Raw genomic sequence first — 15,633 nt, forward strand, 5'->3', positions numbered from 1 at the left:
TCTGTTCGAGTTGACTTAGCACTGGGCACTTTATTGTATCAAACAGCTTTTGAGGCAGTCATGCTAAATGAATTAATACTGGCTTTTAATGTATTGTTCAGAACTTTTGTTATGGTGCTTAACGCAGAAAAATGAGCAACATATTCATTTAAACAACGGGGAAGGAGGAGGCTTCTAAGTATGAGTCTTTTAAAATGAAAAACATAAACCCAAGTCAGCTCATATCTAAATGTATAGCCTTCAAATGACTAATCGTAAACCAGCTAGTGTACAGTTTATCCAAAGCTTCTGCTGTGCTGTAAGCCCAACCCTGGCCTTGCTTGCATATTAGTCAGCATTAATGTGTGCTTCCCTCTAGTGGCAATACTGAGGAATGCACAATTCTAAGAAGCTGTTTGGAAGCTAGTTTACTTCGTGCGTTTCTGCTGCATGCTTATGTTGAAAATTAGTATAGCTTTTATGCTTTTTTCCCTCATGCATATTTTATGCATCCATTCGGTATTTTTTTCATACAAAGATAAAAGAAGTTATTTTATATTAATTTATTTATTTTGACCATTTGACATGTTGAATAACCATCCTGCTACAGCATATTATTTGCAAATGTGCACACCAACACGACTGACAAAAGACAATTAGGTTTCATAGGTAGCATTTATTTGTGATTGGAATCTCATACAGTGCTTTACAGACCGTAGATTGTGTTGTCTAGGTCCTACCTACAGCATTAGTGCATTATTACCGAATAAGAAAACTATTATTTTATATGATTCTATTTGACTTGTATAAAAAAATTATAAGTTTTAGTATTATCAAATAAGGCTAACAAGTTTTTAAAATTTGAATCTTGACTAACTGTATAGCAGAAGGAAGAGGCAACATAAAACTGCAGTGTTTTCTAATAACATTCCTTAATTCATGTTAAGCTTATTCACTTCAGGAAACTGTAAAAAATAATTTGTAAATTAATAATTTCATCGTATAGGTCACTTAGCGTGTCATTCACGGGCTAGATGACCAATATGCAAAATTATATTACACAGTATAATAGCAGTGTTGGCTACCTATACGACTGCTATTGAAAGGTTCAACAATAGCTTCATTTCAACGGTTGGGAATATCAGGTGATGTACAGTAGAGTTGTGAGCCTATCAATCGTGCTTTCGACTCTGCTGACAGAGACGCAAACCACGCGACCCTTTCCACCGCAGCGTAGCTTCAGTGCCTGTTCAGTGAACAACAGCTCACTTCCAGACGCACTGAAATGCACAACAGCTCAGCAAGTTAGCCGTTTTACCTACACGCCGTAAATATGATCAGCTATGATTCAAATGAATATAAACTAAAACCGTAATTTAACGAAGAAACAACACTGAGAAAGGCTTGTTATTATCTCACAGTCTTCATCTCGTCAGGACCATCTGATAATTTGCCTAAAATAGCACAACAAACAAAAAAAACTTGTCCCAGACTTTCCTGAAAGCTGGCAAAGACAAAGTCGCTATCTATAAACAGACAAACAGACACCTTCTGCCTGAGCGGTGTGGACGGAATGACGCGGCTAGCTATGCCTGGGTTTACTCACTTGATGACCTTTTAAAGTTTTTGTAGAGGGACCAAAACAATTAAAAACGACAAGTGGCGACTCATGCCATTATCTGCTTACTAATCCTGACCCCTTCACTCATTCTTCTACACCAAAGCAACAAAACAATTACAATTTTAGGCACACCAGTCAAATAGATTTTACTTAAAATAAAAAAATGTTTTTTTAAATGGAAAGGCTGCTACAGTATAGGGTACATGAAGCTACAAACTTTGTAAAGCATAAATTGTTTTTTTAAATTTGGAAATTCTGGATACATGTAACCTCGTGTCATGCTATGAGAAATAAAAATTAAATGAATGTTTTTGTTAGAAACTCTAGAAGCGTTGCTAATACATTCTGTCATATGATGACCATTCTCTTCATATGAACGTGGTTTTTCCAGGAAAACATTATTTTATGTTCCAAATAGATATGCATACTACTAACTTATTTTAAAGCTAAACTTATTCACTATTTTTTCAGAGAACAAACATTGTTGTCATGCATCCACTTATATCACGTGAAACAATAATGAATTATTACCAAAAAAACAAAACAAAAACAAAACATTTTTTAAGAAAGATTAAAAAACATTTGCAAATTTTTTATGCAAAAATCAAACTTAAGAACTTACAACCCTAACAAGTTGTTTATTGTTGTATTGACAAGCAAATACAATTGGGTCATTATTTATCTGAAAGAATTCCCTTATTGCGGTGACTTAACAGTACTTCAATATCTCTGCTTGAGAATAATTTTAATAATTATTCGCCCAATTTGTTGTTAAGATGTTTCATTATCTTCTGGAACGGGATCCCTCTGTTAGGACGGATCAACAGGGTCCACGGGGTTCCGTTTTTATTCTTACTTAATATTTTTATTTGATTATTTATTTGGTGTGTTCTATTTATCTTCGACGTTAAATTTTGATAATCTGTCGTGGCGTTTTAAAAAAGCGGACGGTCCCTTCGAAATCACTCGCTTTAGTTGCCGGATCAGATGAAATCCAAAAGAAAGTTGTGAATACCCGACATTTAATAACTTCATATCGTTTCAAGAAAAAAAATAAAAATAAATAAAATCTTCATTTTAATGTGAAACTACCCGCAGACGCGTAAAAATTCGTAATCCAAAATGGGAGTCTGAGCTATTAATAATATTCTAAATTAATATCTACATTTTCGATCCTGTAGAAAGCAAGTATATAACTAATACCATAATTATGATATGAAATATTTTAACGCACGCAGCTACACAACACACTAGAAGTTAGGATAGAGTTCAAAGAGCTATCTTCATATCTGAAGCGAGAAATTGGAGATTGTTAAAATATGTATCAGATCAAAACCATAACCCCCTGTCGGTTTAATCTGGATCGCTGCAGCACCCTAACTTTTTAAATAGGAAAAAAAGACCGCGAGAAAGCAACCTAGTAGGCTAGCCTACGTACCGTGAACTTTCGGTTGCATTTAAATTCTATGAAAGCATTCGCGATCTGCATAAAAATAGGTCGAGGAAGCCAAATCAAGTTATATCAATAAAAGGCAGCGCCTCGGTCAGAATAATACCCAGAACGTGCAGCTGTTGCTAATGAAAGGTGACTTGTTCTCCCCTTGATGAGGTTGTAATTTAGAGGAAATTCTTATTTTGCCCCCTTGAATGGAAAGTGTGGAGGCGCCGCAGCTGCAATATGCGGAGGAGAGTGGAGAGAGAGAAGAGAAGAGAGGGGTTGAAGGGAGGAAGAAAGGAGGAGAAGAGGAGCGCAGGAGCCAGGACTGTCTGATCAGTTGAAAGCTCTTTTCTTTATTTGGGGACCCATGCTGACCCCCCTTTGGTTATGCTTTTTTAAATGAGTTTATCACGCCATGAGGGACTGCCTCTGCCAAAATGTAACGTTTTGCCTCTTTTGTCCCGGCTGAACGCTTCAATTGGGTCTACATTTATTATTTTGACCTTTCGTTAGCAGGGGATAGACTTCAAAGAGGAACCCCTGTATTTTTCCACTTTAAGAGAACCTTTGTGCCGTCTCTTCGGTGTGAGAAGTTGAGTTTTTTTTCTCTCTCTCTCTTTCTCCCCCCCTCCTCCAGTTTTGTCCCAGGAGCTGAAAAGAAAGCCGACTCTCGCTGAAAATTGAATGAAAATAAAAATCAATTAGGCTACGGGCCTGTGAAGACCTGGGTTCCCCGTGTGAAGAAACACTGAGATCACAGAAAACAAAACGCCTTTGGGTAAAGACTGTGTGCAAATAAAAGGGCCTTCTATAATAATCAAATTTCCTTTTTTATTTGTAATGTGGACGTTTTGCAATCTTCAAATGCGCATTGCTCCATCAGTGACTATATATTGCTCCTGTGATATGTGAATATTCATTTAAAAGCAAGTAACGCCTTTGTGAAAAGTTGAAAACGGTCAGAACATATGAACAATGTTCTGAATACTATTGCTAGTTCCTACACATTATTATTATTATTATTATTATTATTATTATTATTACCATGGGATGTAATTATATTAAATCCACTTGTACTTGTACTTTTTTTTTCTTTCAGTTTTTAAGTAGTACCATCACGAAAAGAATCACCAACAGTTCGTTAAAGTTCGTTAAACAGTTCATCCACGATAGAACAGGGGTGACCACGAGCCAACTTGTTCAGACGGACTTTGATCCACTGCCCAATTAAATTGTTTGTGTTTTTTTCTTTCTTTCTGTAGAACGATTCTTTTTATCATTTGGGTTTAAAGAAAAAAACAAGTTCAATAAACTGGACGAAAAAGTAAACAAACATTTAAACGTGTATGGGTACAGACCCAAGAGTACAATGTCTAAGGTTCAAAATATCTTTAACGCATGTCTAAACAGGAATTCTGCATCGGGAAAGACCAGGCCACAACGAAAAGACAAAAGACCTATGCATTTACAATCGTGTCATGCTCTTCTCCTATTCTTTTATTCAGGTAGCCTCGGTATTTATGACGCAATGCAGACCTGTCAAATTAGAACCCGTAGGCCTACTGCGCTCGTTCCGATTTACTTTGGATTCTCTTCAATCTGCCCGCTAGATACGGAATTAGACATGTATGTGGTTTTGTGTTCACAATAAATAACTGCATGGGTGCTACTTCAGACTAGGAGGTTGCTGCGCACATCCACAGTAGGCAACTCATCGGTAAACACTTGTTGATCCTGGGATTTTCTATTCAGACGTAGACACCTCAGTTTAAGCCTTATGATATGCAGGCATAGACCTACACGGAGAAAATGCTGAACATGTTTGGAAATTCAAAACGAGAATTTACCAAACGTACAGTGTGGTAAATTGTGCCTTAGTCTAGAATATTAACTTTTTGTGGTTCACGATGACAAACAATGGATTATTTGTTTAATAAAAAACTGCAATACTGTATGTAGTCCTTTATTCAAAATGCTAGAAAATGCCATTAAAATCAATTTGTCATGCCTACGCTAATGTGCTGTAGTTTTTCCGACGGCATATTAGGCCAATAATTAGCATATGCCACCACCACTAGTAAAACAACAAACAACAGTTACTACTAGCTACTACTACTTTTGTAGAGAAAGATAGACCTATTATCGAATCAGATCTAGGCAAAGACGAAATCAAGAAAAGAGAACCACAATGGCAGGATACCGTTCACTTTTTATCTCAGTATAGGTCATAAAAAGAAACCATAGCCCTGATCGTAACATGAACAGCTACACGAGATAATTATAAATAATAATCAAACATTAACGACTAGATTTTTATAATGATCGCGTTTCGCAGGGAGGAGGATTTTGATGAGTTCGTAGAATTTATTACACTAGATCTGCCGTGACTCGACATTTACCAGTTGTGCCGACGAATATTCTGTGCAATACTGCCATCTAGAGGCAAACAAGCAAATTAGGTCCACTACCACCTGAATGCACCACCCATCCATTCATCTATCAACTCATCTATTATCTATACCTGCTTATTCCTGGTCAGGCCATGTCTGACACACACACACACACACACACAAACACACACGACTGCCCCCAGCAGCCCCTTTGATTCGCTTCACTTACCTGAGTAATCCAGCTTTACTGGAATTCACTGCTGAGAAAACACAGTAGAAAATGTTCGGAGTTAAAATATTCAGCAATTCCGCTGTCAGCAATGACACTGAACTGGTGAGCATCAGCAAGAGGATTATACTGTCATGAAACAATACAAAAATGATACTCCCAAATTGAGGCCATTTTTGAAAGTGGTTTGAATCATCCTCCTGACATACTGAGAGAGAGAACAGTTGACCTGACTAAATTGACCCTCTGTGCTGTCTCCAATGAGTGCACCCTCCTTCACCCTGGACTTCCTTACAGGCCCTGTTAAACATGGTCCCCAACCCTCAAGACGCAAGAGCACAACTGCGTAAACATATTGGATGATAAACATACTGCTGGCTACTTAATTTACGACTGATGAATAAATGTACTGCAGTTCAAGCTCAAGCGATTCAATCTGCTTGACCCCTGCCCAACAGTGACGTTCTGGCTCCATCTAGTGGCAATTCTTATGTCTTTCACTTGAGTTTGGCGTTACAATGTGGCACAGATGACGTATACAAACGGGGACTGATTGAAAATAAAAGTGCCACGAAAAAAAACAAAAACCGTTAATTCCCTTTCACACCTGCTGCACGGGGCTTCAGTTCTTCCGCTCCAACATTCAACGCGCAGAAGGCGCGAACGGCAGAGCACGAGGTAGGCTTACATTACATGCCTTAAATTGATTACGATCGTGAACACTGATTTCATTTTTGCATTTGAAAATTTGTGCTTTTGCATTGTATTAGAAACTGACGGAAGGAATTAATCACATTTTAATGAGAAAGATGCTGGAGGATCTAATTCAGACAGGTGGTGACTACGATTTTCTATTCCGTTTAAAGTTATGAACAATAGAAAGCGACAAAAGTCAATAAAACGCTTAGCCTACATATTGAAATGAAATAACTGGTTTTGTGACGCGTGAAAGTTGCATGAACACTGAATTCTTTCATTTTTATTTATTTATTTTTATTCAAGCTTTTTATTTATGCAGTGAGGTCATACTGAGTCAAAGTCCCTTTTTCAGAGAAACGCTGCCTAAACTAGATTTAGAAGCTATAAGACATAGTGCCTGTGTAGATATTTTACTTATTTATTTATACAGGGTAGGTTGACAGAGCACACATGCCGTTTTACAGCAATGCCCTGTTAAAACCCCCAGGTCTGTTGTACATATTTGATTTCCTCCACTACACCTCTGTGTTTCCCTACAGTATAATATTGGGACTTCAACCTCAAGAGGGTCATTTGTCTGTTTAAAAGTGAGGTAGAAATGCAATTTTCATCCAAACAGGAGTTCTCCAGGCAAGAGACTTGACATAAATCGGACCATACAGGGTGAGAGGTTAGTCACTATGGTCTTCTGGGACTTGGGATTTGAAGGTATAAGTGCAACCAAACCATAGATCATGTTCTTGTACTTTGGGTCTTGATGCTGAGTCATCTGACCAGCAGGGGGCATCATTGTGCAGGTAATGGCCAGTTAATCACAAAAGAAGAAACTTTAGCAAACTGATGAATCGTTACAGACCTTAACCAGCCATTGCTTTATTATACTGCCATGTATTTACTCGCTGTTTCATTCAAACCTTCCAACAGAGGGCTTTCCCCTCTGCCTTAAAGGGTTGAGAGAAATTGTGATCTTTGATGCTCGTATACCTGTCCAAGAAGGCTCATTTTTTTTCCACTCCCAGCAAATCAACCTGGGGTTCGCTCATGGGAACGAGGGTCAAGGGTCACGGGCCTGTACAATACAAGAGCTGTCGTTTCAGGCCAAACTAGGAAATTCAGGATATAATAAACGGCTGTGGTTTGTGCTTACATGCTGATCCAGAACAATATGATGTTAGGTGGTGGCATGCAGTAGCAGGGCAAACACTTTCCTGGAGAAAAGTAATTGGTTGCTACTCATATATTATTTAGTGGAATATAATGCATTTGAATACACAAGCTAAACTGCTGAAAGGTAATCATGGCACAGACTTTTAGCTGTTATTAGCCTGGCCAATACAGCTGGTAGTCCCTGTCTGCACAACCAGACAGCTATTTCCCAGCTCCAAACCAAAAAAAAATAGTGATTCAAGAGAATGGCAAAAGTCTAGAAATAAAAGGTAAAAAATAGTAATTTAATAAAACATCCTCTCTAGTATGGATAGATGATAGATGATAGATGATAGATAGATAGATGATAGATAGATAGATAGATAATATTTTTCCCGATTTAAAAAAGAACAAAGGGCACTCCTAACAGCAAACGCACGTGTGGGCTCTTTTGATCTCTGCCTAATGAGCCTGAAATGTCCCTCAGGTGAGCTCAACGAGTGGGCGTCGCCTGCAGTTAGCAAAAGGTGCAGCCAACGGTGTGGAAAAATGTCTGCCCTTCAGCTCCATTCTCCTCTGTGACACAGTATTTTATGTGTGTGTGTGTATGAATATCTCTGGACTGCAGATATGCCCAAATATCACTGTTAATGTGTGTATCGCATGGAGGGTTTTCATCAAGGGACTGAAGTTTAAAAAAAAAAAATTTTTTGTAATTCATTAGATTTTTTGGGGTTTATGGTTTAACCATATTGTATGAGCGCCAGTGGCAGCAGAGTTCGGCCGAAGTTCCTCTTCTGGGATTAAGCCGGAGAGGAAGTGTGTCAGCAGGCTTTACGGCCCTGGTCCAGACGGGTCCACAAATAACATCCGAGATTAAAGTCGTAAAACACCGTACTCAGATGTGCGCTTAAAATAACAGATCGTGCCGTGCTGCAGGGCTGGCTGAGTTTTCAGTACGGTTTTATCGCTTAGGGAAAAAGGGTGCGTTTTAGGTTTTTGGGGACTGCGATGATGATGGTGGTCGTAACGCTAATGCCTGACGTAGGGCCTCGTATAAACAGTGTGTGTGTGTGTGTCTTACGAGGCTGCTGGCTGAATACTGATTTCGAAGGACCTGACAAGGACATCCCAGTGAAAGCTGCTGCAAGATTACAGCACAGTTTTCATAAGTCATATTTATACATCTTTGAAGTTTCAGAGTTTATAACTCGCAAATGTTTAGCGAGCAGTCAAAGCTGTTTCTTGCTCAGTAACCGCGGCGACCTTAGGCCTGGTGTGCCTGCCCCCCCCCCCCAGGATTTTAGAGGGGTTTTAATACATAAGTGAGCATATCTTTCATATCATATGGAGCAGGGCTGTCCGATCCTATCTGAAAACAGGGCTGGTGTGGGTGCAGGTGTTTGTTGCAGCCCAGCGCTAGGACACCTGATTCTGCTTGTCAACCGCTTGACTGAAGACAGCGATTGGTTAAATAGTTAAATCGGGCGCTGTATTGCTGGGCTAAAATACAAACCTGCACACGCATCACCGCCTGTGTGGAGCAGGCAGTTGTCGCACTTATTTTGTCAAGATCTTCGCCATAACACCTCCGCAGTTTCACTTCGGAGCTGCAACTCCCAAAGTGTACTTGCAGTGCACAATGCTCCAGAGTTATCTGCTATAAAAAACATAACCTGAACATAAATCAGCTTGTGCTCGTACTGCATGACAAGCGTATCACTCCCACATAGCTTCCAGCACAGCTTTAACAACGTAGATGGGAAACAGAGATATGGACTGGAAAGGCACAGGAATGGCTAACAACTGGTTCTTCAAACATTTTGTTTTGTTGAAAATGCCATCTGACCCAAATATGAACTTTTGTACGTCTATTTTTTCAGACGGCATGGAAAAACACAGAACCGTACTAAAACATTGCACTGGGGAGAAACAGACCAATTAACCCCACGTTAGCTTGTCATATTTTTATATATGAAGCATTAAGATCACAGGTTCCCAGCTGACCAGAGAAATTACCGTAGTATGATATGGTGGGATAAAGCATGCTGACTGGATCACTCAGTCCCTGCTGGGTGCTTTGGGTAATAACACACAGGAACTGTCTGCAGTGTCCCATTCACTTTATCACTCATGCAGCTAGATTCAGGTTCACTTCCGGGTTCGTGCACTGTGACCCTATGACCCTGAAAACTTGAGAGGAGTGAATAACAGCTATCGACAGTGCACACACACACACACACACACACACACACACACACACACATACAAACTACACACTGCACAGACATGCATGCAAGCACACACACACGTACACACACACACTGCACAGACACAACGCACAGGCACAAACACATACACAGTCACACACACACACACACACACACACACACACACACACACACTCACATACACTCAAACACACACACGCAGAAAATCATCTTAGCATCCCTGGTGAAAACATCTGCCTGGAAACATTGACGGATTAATTTAACTCAGTCATGCTGTGCTACAAATCATAATTAACCTAGGGCGGTTTATTTGCAGGTCAGACACATTACAGGTCTCCATGTGCAAAAGCACTTTCATTCTGGAGACAATAGAGTTATAAATATCTGGGCATGGTTCATTCTTCTCAAAACAAATGTCATGAGGTAATGTCCGGGACTAAAATAATCTGGGCCCAAAGTAGTCAGTACGAAAGTTTGAAATCAGGTCACAAACATACACTGATTGGTAGAATTAGAACAAAAAATCAGATTTATTTGATTCTGTCTGGAATTGACAGGGTCCTAGTGTAGAATTGGGAAAAAATAAATCAACTGTAGGTCTCTAACAGAGCAAACCCCAAGTAAATTTTATTTTTGAATCTGGATGAACTGCATAGATCATAACGTACATACAGTATATTTTGCCTTTAGCTAAGAGTGGATTTGTTCTGAACGTGTGGCAGATGTTGCATAATAAATCTCCTGCACCCTAGCCTTTGTTCTCCCTAATTCCCCCTTAATTTAGGCGCTGACCCTCCAATCCACTGAACTTTTAAAACCTCTACATGCCCTGACTAACCTGCCTGAGACCATCGGCAAAGCAGGCTTGAAGAGCCAGGTGCCACCCTGTCAATCACTGAGATGAAAATAGCGTCCTGGGTCAGAAACTCAGACAGCAGCAGGTTTCTCTGGGTCAGAATGCACGCTCCCACCCTCCCTGTCCAACGTCCAGGCTCAATCCAATTAGCAATTTAACGAGGACTAATAAATCGGTTCCTTCCTTTTCCAGGGCAAGTAGCTCTGGACAATCTACTTCTGAGGGATAAACACGGAGCACCCTAAGTCCAAGACCGAACACAAAAGAACCAAAATAACTCGGTGACTGACCCTATTGGTTTTTAGCCTATTAGCCATTAGTGCGGACTCAACTCACAAGACAGTGTTGTGTATTAGTACTGCTGTTGGAATCCCATACCCGCCATTTTGTTCACTCTGTGTCTCCGAATTTAACTGACGGGGGCATTTACATCCTGGCATGACCAGGATGGTACTTCAGATGAGGGACAGAGGGACGCTATATATTTTTTGAGTGTGTTTGGGGTGAGGGGGGGGGGGGGGCATAGTACAAATTATACAGCATATCCAGCAAAGAATACCACACTCATAAAACAGAAACAAACAAAAACAAAGTTTCAGAGGTGCTTACCCTAGTGCTCCAATAACCTGCGCCCCTCTTTCCTACCCCCTGGCTGCTCCCCCCAGCTTGCAAGTGGTATTGGTAAACAGAAAGCTCCCTTATGTGCGCACTGGGAGCCATGCCAACTCCCCTCCCAAAACACACAGGAGCTATTCAGCCCTTTCTTGTACTGGTCAGGAAATAGGCTAATGGGTCTAAGATTAGAGTCTAGTGTTTTGCTCTGAAAATGCACAGCCTACTTCAGGATCTTACTTGAAACATTAAAAAAAACCAAAAAAAAAACCACTTTGATTAGGAATTAAGATGAAAGAAACTCACAGTTATGGGTCTGGAACAGATTAAAAATGGAAATCTTAATTTTAGCGAGGTAAACAATAGGAGACTGGTGTGAAGTTCCTTGGCCATACTAGCAGGGTCTCTCACACACACACACACACACACCCACAGACCCACACACACACACACACACACACCCATAGACCCCCATACACACACACACACACAGACCCACAGACCCACACACACGCACTTCCTGCAGAGCTAAGCAGGGTCAGTGCTGCGCTATGTTTAGCGCTGTTAGCCATGGCTTATGCTCCTCTAATAGGGTTTGGGTATAAAACCCCTCCCACCTCTTCCTCGGGTTGTGATTTAACACAACAGCCTCCAGTGAGCAACACTCCCCTGCACACACTGTCCGAGGCTCCGAGATACACACAGAACCCACTCCACCGTATTTCTGAACAGCCCAACTAGACCGGACAATACAGCACATACAGGTGAGTGTCTTTACATTATTTACATACATATAAACATATTATTATGAGCATGAAATTGAATTCAATTAGCACTCCTTCTCAAAGGAAAGGTTAGTGAAAATAGGCAGAAGAGCCCCTATCGATGGTGTTTTTCTGTGCGGCGTTTGTAAACATGCGATTCTGTAATTTTTTTGGAGGCTGTACTCGTGCGAAGCAGCAACGTTAGTTTCCCACGCGGGTGTTGTGGCGGTGATGCGTGGCGCTGAGGTGTGATGCTGAAGCGCCTTGCGCGCGCGTGCGAAGGCGCTGACATTCTCCCCGTCGCGTGTTTCCCCAGGGGGCTTCGGCCCGAATGCTGATTGGCTGACCGCACCCGCTCAGCATGAAGCCTCGCAGGCGGCTGCTGTCCGTGGATCTGCTGCCCACCATCAGCGAGACGCAGGAGGACGCCGCCCACGCGTGGCACCCCGGGCACGCCGGGCACCCCTCCGCCTCCCTGGAGGACTACGTGGCGTCCATTAAGGAGCTGGCGCAGCCTGCCGCCTTCTCCGCCTGCGCCACGCTCCGGGTGCCAGGGCGCCGGAAACACGCCCTCCCCGCGGCCCCGCCCCCCGGCGCCGCGGCGGCAGCCTGCAAGCCCCGCCTCCCCGTCGCCCTGGACGACATCGCGCTGGTCTTCGGCGCGGGCGCTAAGGGAGAGTGCGGCGGCTCGTGCGCGGCCGCGAGGGACCCGCTGGACTGGCTGTTCGCTCGGGCGGAGGAGTGCGACGGCCTGTCGCTTCCGGAGACTTCCGCGGCCGCTCTGTGTCTGCTGTGATGCGAGCGGCTCGCCGAACGTGACTGAGCGGAGCTCGATCATCCCTTTCTCAGGACGGATAACGAGACTGGAGTCGTATGATTTATACGATATACGTCACATATGGACCACTGTGGATGTGTTTAGCGTTGCACCCCTGGCACTGTCGAACTGTCGTTTTGCAATAAAACTTTGATTATGATACTTAGTGTGGTTTTCTATCAACGGTTCATTCGTTTGGAGCAAAATAATCAATCAAAACTGTGGTTAATTGAGCGTGGCAAAAAGGGAGTTTTATTAATTATCGTTGGGCGAAATTGCATGCTGCGGTACTGTAATGTAACTATTACACAATAGGTTATATGATGATCAAAACGATGCAGAAGTGGTGTGTTTTTAGCAGAGGAAGTTTTTTTTTTTTTTAGCAGAGACAGTACACTCGTGATTCTCGCTGAATCTCCACTCCCCCCTCCCCCCTCCCCCTCAATTAAGAAGCAGCTGCTCTCTGCCCCATTGTTCTCCCCCCCCCCCCCCCCCCCCCCCCCACCAGGCAGGATTTCCTGACCCTGAAACCAGCACATAATCGCTCTCTTATCATCCGCGACCACCCGCACCTTTAGCAGTCCGCGCCTCTGCTGAAATGTGACCGGTGCGCTGACAGCGTGGGCACATCGGACAGCGTTTCTTTTCTGCGAGGCACACTGTGTTTTTTAGCCCAGCGGAAACGTGCGACCGACAAGAGGACAGAGGGAGAACGTAAACATCGCGTCAGATGCTAACACCGCAATAGCGCGATTAGCCCTTTGTCATTGATGAATACATAATTGTGGAAAAAAGGACAAGCTGTACTGACTTTTACATTACATTACAGGCATTTAGCAGACGCTCTTATCCAGAACGACTTACACAACTTTTTTGCATAGCATTTTTACATTGTATCCATTTATACAGCTGGATATATATACTGAAGCAATTCTGGTTAAGTACCTCGCTCAAGGGTACAACGGCAGTGTCCTCACCCGGGAATCGAACCTGCGACCTTTCGGTTACAAGCCCAGCTCCTTACCCACTGTGCTACACTCCGTCCACGGTTCACTCACGATCGTAGCTTTGGTCCGCATAACGTGCCGTTTTTAATACACCTCCATGTCTAGTCAAGGACAACACACATCAGAATGTTAAATATATAAGTTAATTATATATTATTTGTAACGCAAAAGCAGTGGCGGTGACACAAAATGCGTTGAAGGTAACACAGAAAGTGCCAACACAAAACATGTGTTGGATATTAACACATCCTTTCTGAGAGAGTGTTGCTGACACGGTGCTTCCTATTTTTGGCACTTCTGTACAATTAGTCTGACAACAGAGCCAACGCACAAAGTTATGATACTCCATTTGCAAAGGTGCACTGTTTTACAAAAAGAAAAGAAAGGAAAAAACATGTTATTGTGCTAGCAGGTTGTGCCATCTTTTGAAGATCATCCCTCACCCGTGGTATGTCGCTTGGCTCACCATAACAAGCACTGAATATAATAAATTCAGAGCTCATTGTGTCACAGTATCTAAAACGGCATTATCCTTATTATTCTGCTGCATGTGACTACAGCCTCAGAACTTCCAAAAATGACAAATGATTTGTTTTTATAGCAAAGCATACAGTATAAATAATGAAATGAGTGCAAACCAAGAAGAAAGCAATGTTGGCTAGTAAAGTAGGTAGCCATAAATATGTATTTACATGATTAATTGCAACGTAAATACTGGTTGACGGAATCATAATTACATGCATTATAAGGCTATGCAATCGCAGAATGCGTGCTCAATGACAACTGGCGAGTTAGCAAATCAACGCATCCCTCCAAAAATTTAATAAAATGGGTGGGGCTCTATTTTTATACGGTCTATGGTGGGGCTGCACTAAAATTTCATATTCAGTTACAATAATAAAGTTGACACCGTGCTTTTAGTCGTCTCTTTCTCATTCATCTCATCACTGCCGTACTCCTGCAGCACTGAAACAGCCGTTCCTTCGGCTAATGACTTCCTGCGTGTTTTACTGGGGCCTGTGGATTAAATATCTGCCAGAGGAAACCATAAAAGAGACTTTGGAACAGCGCCCTGTGCTCTGAACAGCCTTTAATTTATGAGCGCTCTGTTCTTTTTTTTGTTTCTATGAAGGCTCCCCCTTTGGAAGAGGTATCTGTGACTCTGGGCCGCTGTGCGCGAGGGAAAAGGAGAACGCTTTCTGCAACCGCAGCCTAAGTCTCAGCCACAAGGTGGCGCCAAAACTAAGCATCACGCTCCCACTGGCGTAACCTTCTCAAATGCTCCCCATCAGCGGCAATCTCTGAGAGATAGCGCGCGGCCAGTCAAGCTCACTGAGGCATGAACAACAAGACAAAAAGAGCAGGGTCAAATGTGACTCGGAGCAGTTAAGCATTTGTAAACACTTTCTGAAATGTGTGCAAGCGTTGCTTAGTTTTTCATGTACTGAGCTGTGAACCATTTCACAGAAGTACAGGAGGTCTGTTTTGCACAAAAAAAGGAAAAAAAAAACCCTTTTTTTTCAGCTGACGTCATTTACAAGAATTGCTGTCCTTACTGAGTGCTTCTGAACCCAATGAGTTAGTTAAAAGGGTTCCTTTGGAGAAAGTACAATGAAAACATAAACAACATTGATCAAGGCTAATCTCTAAAAAACATCCATTAGACTTAAAAAACAGGAACTTTCCAGTAATTGGCATGAACAGATTTACTGCAGCTGAACAACCAGTTTCTCCCTCTGAAGACTGTGTCACAGAGGACACAGACCTCTCAGCTGAACAGAAACAGAAAGTATCTGCACATCTGGAATGTTTTTTATGAGGAGGGAGGCCTGGAATGAGACACA

General features: G+C 42.1%; 1 protein-coding gene across 1 annotated transcript; it reads left to right on the forward strand.

Annotated features, from left to right (window-relative positions):
- The first annotated feature begins 11,735 nt into the window (after positions 1-11,735).
- si:ch73-6k14.2 (protein DEPP) lies at positions 11,736-12,944 on the forward strand. The gene is made up of 2 exons (XM_035406518.1): positions 11,736-11,965; positions 12,282-12,944. Exon 2 carries the CDS (start codon positions 12,327-12,329, stop codon positions 12,759-12,761), a length of 435 nt encoding a protein of 144 aa, XP_035262409.1. The 5' UTR covers positions 11,736-11,965; positions 12,282-12,326; the 3' UTR covers positions 12,762-12,944.
- Positions 12,945-15,633: the final 2,689 nt, after the last annotated feature.

The sequence above is a fragment of the Anguilla anguilla genome, chromosome 2 (assembly GCF_013347855.1).
Source record: "Anguilla anguilla isolate fAngAng1 chromosome 2, fAngAng1.pri, whole genome shotgun sequence".
Classification (NCBI taxonomy): Eukaryota; Metazoa; Chordata; class Actinopteri; order Anguilliformes; family Anguillidae; genus Anguilla; species Anguilla anguilla.

Coding starts and splice junctions, on each gene's coding strand:
- si:ch73-6k14.2 (XM_035406518.1), top strand. CDS start 12,327: ATGAAGCCTCGCAGGCGGCTGCTGTCCGTGGATCTGCTGCCCACCATC.